General features: G+C 32.2%; 1 protein-coding gene across 2 annotated transcripts in view; it reads right to left on the bottom strand.

Moving 5' to 3' along the window:
• The window catches only part of LOC144222098 (neuroligin-1), a 654,622-nt gene that overhangs the window by 435,160 nt on the left and 204,352 nt on the right, over window positions 1–15,110 (bottom strand). For both annotated transcript variants that reach the window (XM_077752626.1, XM_077752634.1), the window contains one exon: window positions 9,430–9,582. In XM_077752626.1, the coding sequence (XP_077608752.1) occupies window positions 9,430–9,582 (153 nt within the window). The remainder of the gene's footprint in view (window positions 1–9,429; window positions 9,583–15,110) is intronic.

Here is a 15,110-nt window from a genome sequence, read left to right as displayed (position 1 = left end):
AACACAGACCAACCCAACTGCTGGAAATCTATAGTGGGCACTTATCAAATGCTTGTGAATTAATGAGCGAATACATGAATGACTGAGTTAAGATGATGACTTCTGCTCCGGAAAGAAACTAAATATCTTTTTGCTCATGGTTTGTTAGTTGAAGTCTTTTGAGTACATGAAAATAGTTGTCCAATTCTGGACCCAGAAGAACACCTTGACTAAGAATGAGGGAAATTTTTTATTCTATGTTCTTGGGTCTTATTCCAAATGACTGATCTTAATGTCTCAAGGAAATCATAAACCACATATGTTCAACTTCCTCCCTCTACAACTAAGAGCTTAAATAAGGAGGTGTTAATAACACAGAAAGACAAATAAGGAGACATCATAATATAGTAATTTATTTCAGTCTCTTATATTGGCCAGTCTCTGGAACAATACAGATCATATTGATTCACACTCCTTCAAAACAAGAATTCAAAAGAGTTCTCTATAATGCTGGTTTGATTCATGAAAAATTTAAGATAATTAGAACCAAAATAAGTCATTTAAATAAGTGACTGTGGTAAAAAATGGAAAATGCTGGTTTGATTCATTCTATTAACATTCATTCTACTATTGGAAAAATCTTTATGTTGCTTTTTGTATAAAAGACAGGTTTACATACTCACCTGGGTCAGCCAAGGCTTAGCTGGTCCCTCAGTTTCCCATGAGCAAAATATCTCCCTTATTCACTGACTTTACCAAGCATCTCACTCTAATGAGGCACATGCCATGTTTTTGTATCATAACAGATTCTCAACTTTGATCAAGGTCTAGGCCTGCTCAACACACTTTTTGAAATGCAAATCTAATCATGTCACTTATCTGCTCGATGCCCTATCATTGTTTCTCATTGTTCTTAGAAGTCCTACATCTTTAAAGAGATGCTGCCTGTTTTCAACCTTATCTGACACTACCTACCCAGTACTCCAAACATTCCAGCTGGGTTTGTTCAGTCCCTTTAACACACCAAACCTTCTCTTCCTCTGGCTTTCATCCAGATTTTCCTCACTTCCTGAAGCTCTGCCTCACCCTCCAATCAATGACCACATTGGATTAACACCTATTGATCCTTCAGATTCACATAAATTCATTCAACAAATATTTTTTCAGCAAATTCCATATGTCAGGGACTATTTCAGGCTTTGGAGCACTAGACAACCATAAAACAAACAGTCCAAATATAAATAGGAGATAATCAGGTATGGTCAATGTAATGCAAGGATCATTAAGAAGCAGATAACTTGTGATATGGTGGCTCTTGTTAGATTGGTTGAACACGGATGGTCTCTCTGAGAAGAAACATTCAAACCAAGATCAGAAGACTGGGAACTAGTTCCACACAGGTCTAGGGAGAGGGTACAGCAAGTATGAAATATCTAAAATGAGAATGAATTTGTTGTGTATAAAGAACAAACGATGGGGGCACCTGGGTGGCTCAGTCCATTGAGTGTTGGACTCTTGACTTCAGCTCAAGTCATGATCTCACAGTTTGTGTGAGGATCAGGGGAGCCTCCATGGGATTCTCTCTCTCCCACTCTCTCACTGCCACTCCCCTGTTCTCTCTGTCTCAAAATAAATAAATAAACTCCCCAAAAAACAAAAGAACAAAAGATGACTAGAAATAGAGGAACAGCATTTTGAGATGAACTAAAATACAGGTACAAGAGGTACAGGCATTAAGAGATACGGATACATGATACAGATTTATGAAAGGTTTTGTCAGACAGGTCAGGGAAGGAGTTTGAATTTTATTCTAAGTGAATAATGGAAAGCCACTGGAGGGTGGTAAGCAGAAAAGTGAGCTGGTACACTTTATGTTGTAAAAAAATAATCTGATTTTGCTGTATGGAGAATGGATTATAGGTATGGAGCAAAAATGAAAGGGGAAAATAACATAAGAGGTTCAAGGAGACTTAGCTTAGTTTGGGAAAGGGGGAAATTGAAAGGAGAAGACAGATCCAGGATGCATGTTGGAATAATTCAGCAAGAGAAGCTGATGAATTGAATGTTGAGCATAAAAGAGAGACAAATCAGAGGAAATCTATAGAGTTTTACTTGATTATCCAGACAAATGGCAGTGCTAGTGGCATCAGTATGGTGTTGAAGAGAAGACTGCCTGGGTTAGAAGCCTGGCTCCAGCACTTAATACCATTTGACCTGTCTGACTATAAATAACATACTTAATCTCTCTATTCATTTGTTTCTGCACTCATAAATTTGGGAAAATAACAACCCTACCTCGTAGGGTTATTATGGGAATTTAATAATGCAATTATTGTAAATTGCTTAAAATAGCTTTTGGAATATAAGAAGTCTTCAATGAGTATGGCTACTATGATTATTGCTATTGTTACAATTATTATAATAATTGTGAAAGACAATGAAATACACACATGAGAAAATCAAAATATAGCCATTGAAATATTCATTAGATATCTCCATGGAGTGTTGATAGGCAAAAGTATATAAGTTTGAAGTTTTAAGGAATAAGTCCTGAAAATACAGTATTGGAAGTCGCTTCCATAGAGATGGTATTTAGAGCCATGCATGATGTCCCTTAGGGAGACGAAATAGAGAGGAAAAGGAAGGGAAACAACAATGCTGGATAATGCTGTTTCAACACTTAGAGACCAGGGTAAGAGCGAAAGAGCCAGGAAAGGAGCCTGAGAAGGAGCAGACAGTATGATAGGAAATAACCCTGGGGTGATGCCAAGAAAGAGCATACTAAGAAAGGACTAGTTAACTGTCTCCAATGCAATGGAGAGATCAAGAAAGATAAGAACAGAGAAGTGGACAATGGAATTAACAAACTGGAGGTGCTTGGGAATCTTGACAAGGGCTTTCTCAGTAGAATATAAGAAATGGAGACTTGAACGTCACCTCCTTTGAGAAACATTTCCTGAACAGGTTAACATTTGCCATTTCTCTAGTATATGTCATCTAGATAATTGTAAAGAAAGTTGACTTTGCACCAAATCATTATCTATGTAAAAGATATCATTTGTATAATTATTCATTTATTTTCCATCTTGCCTAATGGCTAGCAATCTACTGGATAGCAGGCATCATATCTCTCATGTTTTTCAAATTATCCTCAATAACTAGTAGAATGTCTGATATATAATATTGCTCAATTTATATTTAATGACTGAATAAATTAATAAATGACATTACATGACTTGTTCAAAAACACATTCTTTAAAACATTTTTATTTATTTTTGAGAGATGGAGACAGAGTACTAATGGGGGAGGGTCAGAGAGAGAGGGAGACATAGAATCTGAAGCAGCCTCCAGGTTCCAAGCTGTCAGCACAGAGCCTAATGTGGGGCTCGAACCCACCAACTATAAGATTATGACCTGAGTAGAAGTTGGATACTCAACTGACTGAGCCACCCAGATGCCCCCAAAAACATATTTTTTAAAAAGCAAACTTCTTTTAACTAACACCTACATTAATTGACGTACTTACTTTCAGGTTTTTCCTAAGTTGTCGGCATAACTAAATAATTGTATTGCAAGCCACCTGAAATTTTGGAGAAAGTTGAATAAAAATAGCAAACAAATAGTCTACTTTGCCCCGCGACATTAGCTGTCTTAAATTTCTTTATTCCAGAGGACAAACAATATCTCTACTCCAGTAGCTCATTTTAGAACTCAATCTAAAATTGATTACCATCCTACCCTTATTAAACCTCAGTTGATATAGATATTTGAGAAAAGAAATCTATGGACCAAGTTAACTGTCAATTGCTCTCAATTGGTTTTTAGTTCTATCCCATTATAAGTGAAATCACCAAATGTCTTCCTTGAATTGCATTTGGGTAGGTATTTTTATGACACTATAGAAATTGTGGGCATTTATTATTATGTTCTTGGCTTTTATAGAGTGTTAATATAAATAATCATATACTGAGAATATATCTGTATCTTCTAAGGACATCAAAACTATCACAGGATTCCAATTTTGTTCAGTGTTCCAAACAAAAACAAGCCATATGATAAATTTTCTAGGGCATGGTGTGAGAAAAAGCTGTATATTTTTTATTGGTTAATATATATTTTCTTTATCTGGTAATAACAATTACAAAATTTGTTCCATTATCCTTTTTACTTCTCATCTAGGAAATTAAGATATACATTTTATATTCAATTCTAATGCAGATTCATGGCCTAAGTTTCTGTATCTTTTGTCTAAAGTGTATTCCTATATGATTTTAGCAACTTATTTACATGTGTATTTTTGTCACAAATTATCTCCACTTTTTTGAAGTAGAAAGGGTGTGAATAAAGAAACACTGAAAGTGCTTTTCTCGTCCCTTCAGTTAAACCCAGAGATAATCTACTCTTCATGATCTTACTGAAATAAAACCAATCTTATGAAGACATTTTTGACTCTTCAAGGACAGCCTGACTCCCTCTTCTACCTCCCAAGAAAATATTTGGATCATCTTATAAAATTTAATATTTTACTATATATTGCTCTCAAATTTAAGGTCATATTTAAAGATTTTTGTTTATTTTTCTGTTTTAGGATTTACAGCCAAACAAAAATAAAAACAGTGCCAAAAAAAAGACAAAACAAAAACCAAGCCTAATGACAAAATATTGTACTGCTTCATAAATTAATAAGCTTTTCTCTTTTTAATTTTTTTCTTTTAATGTTTATTTATTTTTGAGAGAGAAAGAGACAGAGAGAGAGAGAGAGAACATGAGCAGGGGAGGGGCAGAGACAGAGGGAGACACAGAATTCGAAGCAGGCTCCAGTCTCCGAGCTGTCAAAACAGGGCTCGACGTGGGGCTTCAACTCACAAACTGTGAGATCATGACCTGAGCAGAGGTCAGTGGTCCAACCGACTGAGCCACCCAGGCACCCCAATATGATTTTCTTTTTTAAATCATAAGCATAACCTAGACTTTACCAAGTCTCCTTGAAGCTAGACTGCTCAGATTCAAAATGAATCTCAATCACTGCATATATAGGGATCTATCTGATATTCTTTGCATTTTAAAATTATCATTATAAAAATATTATTATAAATATGAAATGGAAGGTCAATTATTGTTTTCTAGTGAATGTTTACTTCTCTGCTCTATTAGATTGAAACTGCCTAAAAATAAGCACTATATTGTTCTTACTTTTTATAGAAGATGTATGTTATTGGAGCAAACATTGTATATTTGATAACTGGGCACCACCACCATTATATTTACTTCTGTCACTTGTCTAATAATACTTGAAGTATTATCATAAGGTCGATAATATAGTTATAAGAATCAACAAATCTCATTAGGCATTTCTAACAGAATAAAAATTAATTCAGGTGTTCATTAAAGTTGATATGCAGTAAAGTAAAAAAAACACACACAAAAATTTGTGTTTTAAATGACTTAGCCTTACATGGTATTATAAAGTAAGCTAAGTGTAATTCTTCAAATATAAGTATATACTCTTCAAACCTTTTCCTCAGACATTAGATTCCTAAAACTCTCCAAATTTCAGATAGATATTAGTACTTCTAAAATCTTTAAAACAAATGTTTTCTAGTCTAAATCATGCAGGTTAGAATTATGAACACATAATTGCCTCCAAAATATTCATATAAAGATCAAAGTTATATTAAATTTCCGCCAGATAAAAATCGTGTTTGCCTAAATTAGATCCTAATAGTGGTATTAAATTTTTTCATTTTCTCTAAAAATAACTCTTAAATTTATTCTAAATTTAAAGAGGCAGTTGAAACACATTTTTAACACTAAATTAGTTAATATATTTTTCAGTTTTGAGATGTGAAAATATATCATTTAGTTTCTATTTTCAAGTGTTAATTGCACAATACCCCATCCTAATAGTGTGTAATTTTTTTTCATATTTCCTTCTGGTTCTTGCTCTTAAGTACATATGTTTATCTTATTTACAACCATAATACTTAATATTATTTCCCCCTTTTAGGCTTTTGAGAAATGTAATCAAAACACTTCTCCTTAAATTTCCATTACGGTAATTTTACCATATGATTTTAAAAAATTATATATAATGTTAAAAATAAGTCTGTTAACAGTGATTTTAAATGTATTTTAAAGAACTATGCAACAACGTACTAAATAACAGAAAATGAAGAGTTAAAGCTGGCTGAGGACAAAGAATGTATACAACTAGAAGTGAAAGAAAGTCTAACTGTTCAGTATACTGAATGAGATAAGGTTGCAAAGGGCTCAGAGAGGAAACAGGGAAGTGAGATTAACAGGCAGAGCCCTGCCCTCCCTTTTTTTTTTTCAACCTTTTTATCCCCTCTCCTTTTTTTCAATCTTATTAGCAATTTTTCTTACTATCAAAATAGTGATAGCCTATATTATCACTCCAAAGGAAACCACAAAAGGGTCTGGGTTGATAAACTAATTCCCATTTGTTCTTAACTTCATCAAAACGATATTGTAACAGGAGATCTTTTTTCTTCTATTCCAGTTTACTTTGCAGTGAACAAAATCTTATTTTCAACATGAAATGCTTTAAACTGAAACCTTGCCTCTAGATAGCTGTATAAATTTTATTACCAAAATACTGTCATATTTGTAGTTATTACTAAGACAAACAAACAAACAAATAAAGCCTGTAATATTTTTCCTCTGGGATAGTAAGATCAATCAACACTAATTACATTACCTGTTTCAGACATCTTAATTATTTCTGCCAATCCTCTGAGAGCAACAGTCTTGTAATTAGCCAAATTGTACATTGAACCCCCAAATTCATATCCTTCATACCAAAGCATCCAAACCGAAACACAGATCAGAATTTCCTCTGATGTGGGACCAAATCTTATCTTCTACTTAATTTCCAACACTCTCCCACATGCAAACTAAACAGCAATAATTTTGGATCCCGTACCAAAGAAACATGGCTTACCTTGTTACTATTAGACAAATTATTAACAATGAAAACCCTATAATCTTTATTGTTGTAGATGGCCTGTCAGATGAGCTGTTGATCAGGTTGTAGTATACCACACATGCAAAGTGTACTGAAACAAATGTTTCAATAATTTAGTTTTCATGAATTAATTCACTTAAATCTATTTTCACAAAGCCCCGATACATACTCTAGGAACAAAGTGACCAGAATAAACCTGCTCCAGAACTAGTGTTCCAAAATGCATCTAAAATTGTTCACCAACAGAGTTTTGTGCTTCATCATGTTGAGAGGTCTAGAAAGGACACCTGATTCTTAATGCTGATTATTAGTGAGCAACAAAGGAGCCAACTGAAAGTTAAATCCTAAACTGCAGTACAGCAGAATATGTAGCACTGAGAAAAATCATCCATCATCAACACCAACTCTGCTTGCCATTTTACAGACCAAGCAATTGACCAATTTCTTCATTTTTTAGCTGGTTAATCTACTGCCCTGCAATTCAGTCATTCAGAGCATGGTGTTTAGAGATAGGATATGAGCACAAATACAGGATTCAAATTGGACCAAAGTCAAGTCCTCATCAGTTCTGAATACATAAAAAAAAAAAAAAAGGCAAAGATTTAGTAAATTAGCAGCTTGATTTATGGAATCTTACTTTATGTGAGTACAANGCTGAAGCCAAAAGATTTTTTTAATTAAATAAATATATATGATTAAGTGGATGGCCAAGTCCTTGAAAACATTGCTGTAACAATTTGGCATTTAATTTTAATTTTCAACTGGCAAACTCGTGACTGCTTCAGAATTTTCAACTTGAGAAATTCATAAAAAAACATAAATATAACAATATAAGCAACTAAGCTATAAATAATACTTAAAATTAAATGTATTAAAGTCAATTGAAATTAAATAATTAAATGTATTAAATAATTAAAATTAAATGTATTAAAATATTGAAAATTCTTACATTAAAGTTGCATAAAAGCAAATGACAACACTAAGATATTTAAAATTAAGAAGATGATTATGAACATCTCTTTATATATCTTTCTAATATACAGTTTTCATTGGTGGGAAAATACGCATTCCCACCAACTGAAATTTTAAGAACACTGGAAGCAATGCCTGATTAGACACTATGGGAAACTAAAGTGTACTTGAAAAATGTTACAGAAATATCTGACAACTAAATTTGCCATGTTACACCTATTTTCCAACATACTCCAAATTCAAAATAGAAAACTAGGAAAAGATCAAGATTTCACTTTGCAAGGCATTGTATCCCCTTCCCCAAAACATACAAACTCAATTGAAAAAAAATATTCTTTTTTTATATTTTGAGAGTGGCATGAACACACGCTTATGATTACATAGAAGTAACCAACAGTGAAGAGGAAAAACAACACTGATTTTCAATGGCCAAATATATGATATGAACGATTATTATAAAAGAAAATCTAACTTAATTTCCTTTTCTAAAATCTTCTAAAGAATGAGAGTGAGGTGCATCTTTCTGTGAAAGTAGCAGTATAAATTGTATACCTTTAAAAAGTGTATAGTATGTGATAAGACTTTAAGAACAATTAAGATTAAAAAGATAAAATCTTTTGTGATCAATTGTACTCTTTCAGGAAATACTCTTAACTAAAATACCACAATAAAAGTGTTTTATTAAATGATAAAGTAATTTCATTCCTAAAATTGTGGCAATAGCATGAACATAAACTTACACAAGTAGAATATCAAGTTTATCCTTTAATAATGGGTTAAGTTATTACATAAAACAATGTCTCAGAGTACTTGATAAGTTATTTTGAAAATAATATTTCCCTATAATTTTCTTCAAACCAATGATCTCCAATTTGGTTTTGTTTTACATATATATACAGTATTGCCTTGAACTCTTTATCACTCTCTGATAATGCATGTTTTCCAAATCAAATATTTCAATATAAATACATTTAGACAAATATTTTTAATTCTTATCTGACCAACTTTTTAAAAACCCAAACCTATACCACAAGGACAGACAATCATTCCCCAAAGCCAGTCCATCCACATAGTCTCAAAGAGACTATAAACTTGTTTCTAAGCTCATGTCAAATTTCAGGCAATTTTATGGCATTGTAAAAAAGAAAAGTAGAAGGAAAAATTTGTCCAGGGACTAATTTTCCTTTTGAAAGGCCCTGACTCTGTTGCCTTTCACAGTTCTATAAAGGGAAACCAGGAAAAACATGACTCAACAGTGTGAATAATTTCGCTACATTTTACCTTCAAATTTTAAAATTTACCCTGTCTTTCATCATGTACTTATGAATGGACTTACAGAATTTATTAAAAATATCAAAAATTTTGGTTCAAACAAAATCAACAAGCATAGAACAATGAGGGAAACAAAGCAAAGCCAAACAAAACAAGTCAAAAACAAAACTGTCACATACTTCATGGATTAATGGTGAAAAGAAAAGAAGAGACTTCTTACCAAGTACCCCAAGTCGATAGTTGACTGTGATGACGATCACATTGCCATAACTTGCCAAGACACTCCCATCATATAAATTTCCAGTACCTTCCATATATGAACCACCATGGATATACACCATCACTGGTTTGGGACCCCCACTGTCCCGAATATCTGAAAAACAAATGGTTGGCAATTGTTCTTATCCTCAAAAAAACACAAATCATGAGGCAGAGAATAAATTTTCCATTTTAGGGACAAAAGAGCATGATTTTAATATAGTTCTTTAAATTGCTGTTTTGTTAAAGTGTTTCTTCAGCAACTCATATAATGAGCTATTGTGAAAAAAAAGCAATAGATATCCACTGTGTTCTAGATGAAATTCTGTTTAAAATTATAATCTGAATTTCAAAATTTGGACAAATTGAAAATAGGTATGAATGTTAGTGTTTTTTGATTGATTTCTAAAGTTACAGTAGAATAAAAAGAATGATAATTGCTCTTAGAGCTATTGCCTTTAAATGTCCTGGATCTCATATGGAATTTATGAATCATATATTAAGGACAATGCTATTGCTGCTATTTTGAATAAAACACTATGTTTTTCCATTTCTTATTTACTATAAAGATTTTATTAAATGCATCATAATTATATTAAATAATTTCTGCTCTAATTTGTGAACATAATTATAAAACTGTGTTATGGGTTGCAGGAAGTTCATTTCACGACTCTAGTATTAATTTTCAGATGAGTGTCTGGGTAGTAAAGTCTGCCATTTTAGTTTTTGCATGTAGAGGATGTCACTTAAATGATGTTTTTTAGTTAAGTCTGGGTTATTTGTCCAGTCCACCTACCCTACCCTTTGGAAGAAGGAAATAGACTAAATTATATTTTTTCACCTCTTTGTGTAATATTATACTCTTGTTAGTCCTACTTTGGCTGTCTGATTTTGTCATGTACACATGAAACAGAATATAGCTAAGTCCAGGTGTGAAGTGCCAAAACTTAAGATGATGTTAAAGTGATTTCTACAGCTCTGAGTTTTAATCAACTGTGTTTGTTTTTGTAAGATACTATTCCCAAGTTTTGTAGTTTTCAATAAGGATCTAGAAATAATATATAAGGGAACCATAAGATAATTTTAATAAGTATTAAGAATGCCCTAATTTCTTGAGAAATACATGCTTAATTTTATATTGGCAAACCTGGTTATAACTATTATATACTGAAATATTATATGTGTATGTATATATTTATGAATTTATATATACATATATAAAACACTACTCTTCTATAATAGCTCATTATCTCTTCTACTTACAATTGAAACAGAATTAGATCAAGTGTATTATCTTCTTGTTAATGACAATGTTAAAAGTGTCACTTAAAATTCTAGTTTTGTTCCTTAGCTTTTGATATTTTTTTGTCAAAGTTAAATTTCCTACATCTTTACAATTGAGGTTTCTGCTTTCAGAATGGACTAATAGAATACTAACTCATTGAAAAGTCTGGTGATTATTTAGGTGCTGGTTTACATTCCTGTGAAAAGGATGACTAATATAAATATCTCAATTTTTCTACTGTAATAACAAAGTGACTTTCTTAAATGAAAAATCCTTTAGGATCAGGAATTGCAGCTCAACACGTTTGTCCAGATTTTCAAATTGGACAAAGAAGCTCATTGCAGTATTTAGAGACTTTTTAAAAAGACTATTTTAAATTTGACTAATACCAGTATATAAATTTACCATAAGCCCGCCACTCCCAAGGGTGTACTTGAGAAGAATATCTTACTTTTAAGTGGTGAGAAGATACTTTGGCATAGAAGCTATCCATCAGACACAGCTACATTTAGAAGAAAAATCTATTATTATTAGAAGAAAAACATTTGTTTTCTCCTTAAATCCTTGTGAGGGAAAATGGTATTCACTCATTTGTAAAGATTTGAGGGCTTATGGAGATGTTAGGCTTACACAGAGAAAACAATCCTTTGGAAATTTTTAAACTATCCTCCATTTTTAAATGCCTGTTTGCTGCATACAATTTTCGCTTATTTTTCTAGTATGGTTGGCACTGAAGAAGCAATAATAAATTATTAAACTGAAATCATTAACTGACTGCTCACAGCAGACACTGTACTCTGCTAATTGTATGCTTGTAGGTAGCACAGAGGGAGACTGTTTCAGAATTCTTCTTTAATTAAAATTACATAGAATTACAAAGCACCAACTGTGAACAGTAATGAAATCTTGGTAGAACCATTCTGTTCACCTGGAAAACAATACAGGCACACATTGAGAAGACTTGCCACATTTTATACCTAATAACAGAATGAAGTGGACATTGTCAGGAAACACTGAAAATATGACAATACATCCTAGGAGCCTTTTGAGTGGTATCTCTTTATTTTTCTTTGAAAATTAGACTGGAAAAAATTACTGATAGTTTGGGCTGATTCTAATTTCCAATTTGTCTTTTCAAACTTCTGAACGATTTCAGCCTTGTCTAAGAACTTAATATATCAAGCAGGCTTTTTTTCATAACGTTATATGAAATTCTAATGCTATGTTCTGAAGAGTATTTCTTTTTGCTTGATATAATCCTGAAGCTAATTCTATATGCAGTATTAATCAATAAATAAGTAAAATTATTGTGCATAACAACTCATAAAATTGCTAATAAAGTTTGGAAAGATGCCATATTTTATTACAGAACAATTGATATTCTATGATATTGTTTTATCACTGAGGTCTATCCTAGACTTTACTTTCTTTATAGTATACAGTCTTTTCGATACAAATATAAATAGTAAATAGTTTAAATATAGTAATATCATAATATAATAATAAAGTTTAAATTGTATTTATATTTTCTTTGATATTTTTAATAACAATCTTTATAAGTGAAACAAATATATCAGATAGCTCACTATTGAACGCTATTTACTAATGTCATTCTTTTAATTATAAAGTTTGGGGGAGCCATTATGTCTTTAGTGCAAATGTATTAAATGTCTTTTAGTAATTTATAATGAATTTATTAGAGTTAAGTCATCCTTCTAAAGCTTGTCTAATATTTTTCTTTATAAATAAAGTGGATTTCACTTAAGATTTCTGACTTTGCCTAAACAGCTGCTACTGACTTTACTAAAATCAAAACCACTCTCAGAGATTTAAACGCTAGTCTGGGGCGCCTGGGTGGCTCAGTCGGTTAAGTGACTGACTGGGGCTCAGGTCATGATCTCAGGGTTCATGAGTTCAAGCCCCACATCTTGCTCCGTGCTGACAGCTCAGAGCCTGGAGCGTGCTTCCGATTCTGTGTCTCCCTCTCTCTCTGCCCTCCCCTGCTTCCGCTCTGTCTCTCTCTCTCTCTTGAAAATAAATAAACATTAAAAAAGAAACAACTAGCTCAGGACCAGTGAAAATATGAAAGTTCATAACACATATTTATATTTTCCATTATGTGCATTTTTTAAGGCTTTACCAAACATCTAAATCTCTGCAAAGAGTGGAATAGTAAAGAGGAAATACTACATGGAAGGTTATTTTTATGGTAAGAAAGTATTTAAGTGTTTCAAGTTAAAAAAAAAAGTAATAAACTTGGAATCTGAATAAATATCTGTATTTTACATTTTAGTAACTATTTTATCTTTCTGATAAACCAAAATTTTAAGGCCAATGTGGCAAGTGTCAATAGTTCTAGGGCAATTAATGGGGATTTATTTGTGCCTGACAACCAGGGTTTGGAAATCACATTTCTCCTTAATGGTCTTAATGAATAATTATTAGTCACATAACTCCTTAAACAAGTTTAGTGGTTTCCTTTAAAAAACAAAACAAAACAAAACAAAACAAAACTCATGACGTTTTTAATTGCCCATAATTTAGAGGTTTTGGCATTTAAAAGTTTTTAAAATGTGGGTCAGTTTAAGTGAATGAGAGGCACATGCCAGTCAATGCCTCTGGTAGCCTCTGAATGCAGAGGCTGACATAGGGACCTTGAAATCTAGTAAAAGATTTCGGTTATCAGGGAGTAATGGAGAATAGGTAACTAGACTTTTGACTAAAGTAATGGAAATAATTTATCAAGTAGTTGATATTTATTTGCTTTATGTCTAGTGATATTGATTTAAACTTTGGAACAAATTGGGGAACCTGGGTGGCTCGGTTGGGTGTCCGACTTCAGTTCAGGTCATGATCTCACGGTTCATGGGTTCAAGCCCTTCATGGGGCTCTGTGTTGACAGCTAGCTCAGAGCCTAAAGTCTGCTCCTGATTCTTTGTCTCCCTCTCTCTCTGACCCTCCCCTGTTCACACTGCCTCTCTCTCTCTCTCTTTCTCAGAAATAAATAAAAACATCTTAAAAAAAATTTAATTTGGAACAAATTAAATGTGAAAGTTGGCCTTGGTTTTTATTCACACTCACATATATAAAACTATTGTAAAAGAAATTCAATAGTAGATGCTCAGACTTTTCTACAAAGGGCTTTTTTTTAAATCTTAAAATAATTGATTTATCTTTCTTGTCTTCTAAACAATTATCCAAAATGACAGCACAATGGAATAGACTCAACTTGAATTGACTGCTCTTATATTCTACACTTTTGAGCATTTAAAATATTTATTGATTTGATAACTCTTATGACTGACTGGCCCAGTACTTATCCTGAATATTACCTGCCAATTTAAACAGGGGTTTATTACATTTTTAATGGCTATTTAAAAATGTTAAATGTGCTTCAAAATAAATCTATAAAATAGATTCACATTTACAGTGCTTAGCTCACTCTAGTGCCTCAGAAGTATCTTTTGTAAACATGTAAATATCTTACTTGATGCTACTTTACCAAAAGAAAAGAAGTACATTAAGTCAGTAATCAAAATATTTTTAAATAGGAAAATTATGTGTACCAACATTGTGAGTACTTTCAGAAATTTGGAGTTTACAAGGCTACACGCTAAGTAGTCCTTTATATTTAAGTATTATTTAGATAACAAATGTCTTGGAGTTAAGAATTTTCAGAGGTAAGGATTTTTTCAACAAATCTCAAAGCCCCTAAGTGGAAGCAGTCTTCTTAGCTGTGAGAACAAAGTCAATAAATGTCTTGAATGTTTGAAAACTTCAGATTTCCAACAGTGCTTTTAAAAAGTACAATTTGTATTTTAACATTATCAGCTTATTTTTGGCTATTTAGCATTCAAAATGATAACTCTTGGACAGTTATGATTTATTTCAAATATTAATAACTGTTTTGTGTTTTATCTTTAATCCACTTTTGGGGTTCATAGTAAACACATTTTTAATCAAAGTTCATCAAATTCATTTAATCAAAATATTTCTTAAATGTTATAAAATATTAAAACACAGTATTATTTTTAAACATTTAATACTTCACCTATACTTTTCTACTGTGAAGTTGTTTAGTAAATATATATGTCAATGAAAATAATTCAAATTGTTTAGTAAGGATGCATTCATTCATGGTTGTAACTCATGGACCTAGTATTTCTGCTGGCCTGATTGTGGCTTATTTTATTGTATAAAACCACTCTCCNGGGCTGGGAGTTAATTTTAAGCATGAGATTACATTAGTCACTTCTCTAAGAATCATAATTAGGGTAGCATTTAAAAAAATAATCCTAATTAGAATGAAAGTGAACTGAAAATATCATTGGGCCTCTCTGAACACTCCACCTAACACT

The sequence above is a fragment of the Crocuta crocuta genome, unplaced genomic scaffold (assembly GCF_008692635.1).
Source record: "Crocuta crocuta isolate KB4526 unplaced genomic scaffold, BGI_CrCroc_1.0 scaffold716, whole genome shotgun sequence".
Lineage (NCBI taxonomy): Eukaryota > Metazoa > Chordata > Mammalia > Carnivora > Hyaenidae > Crocuta > Crocuta crocuta.
This window is presented reverse-complemented; position numbering and strand designations above follow the sequence as displayed.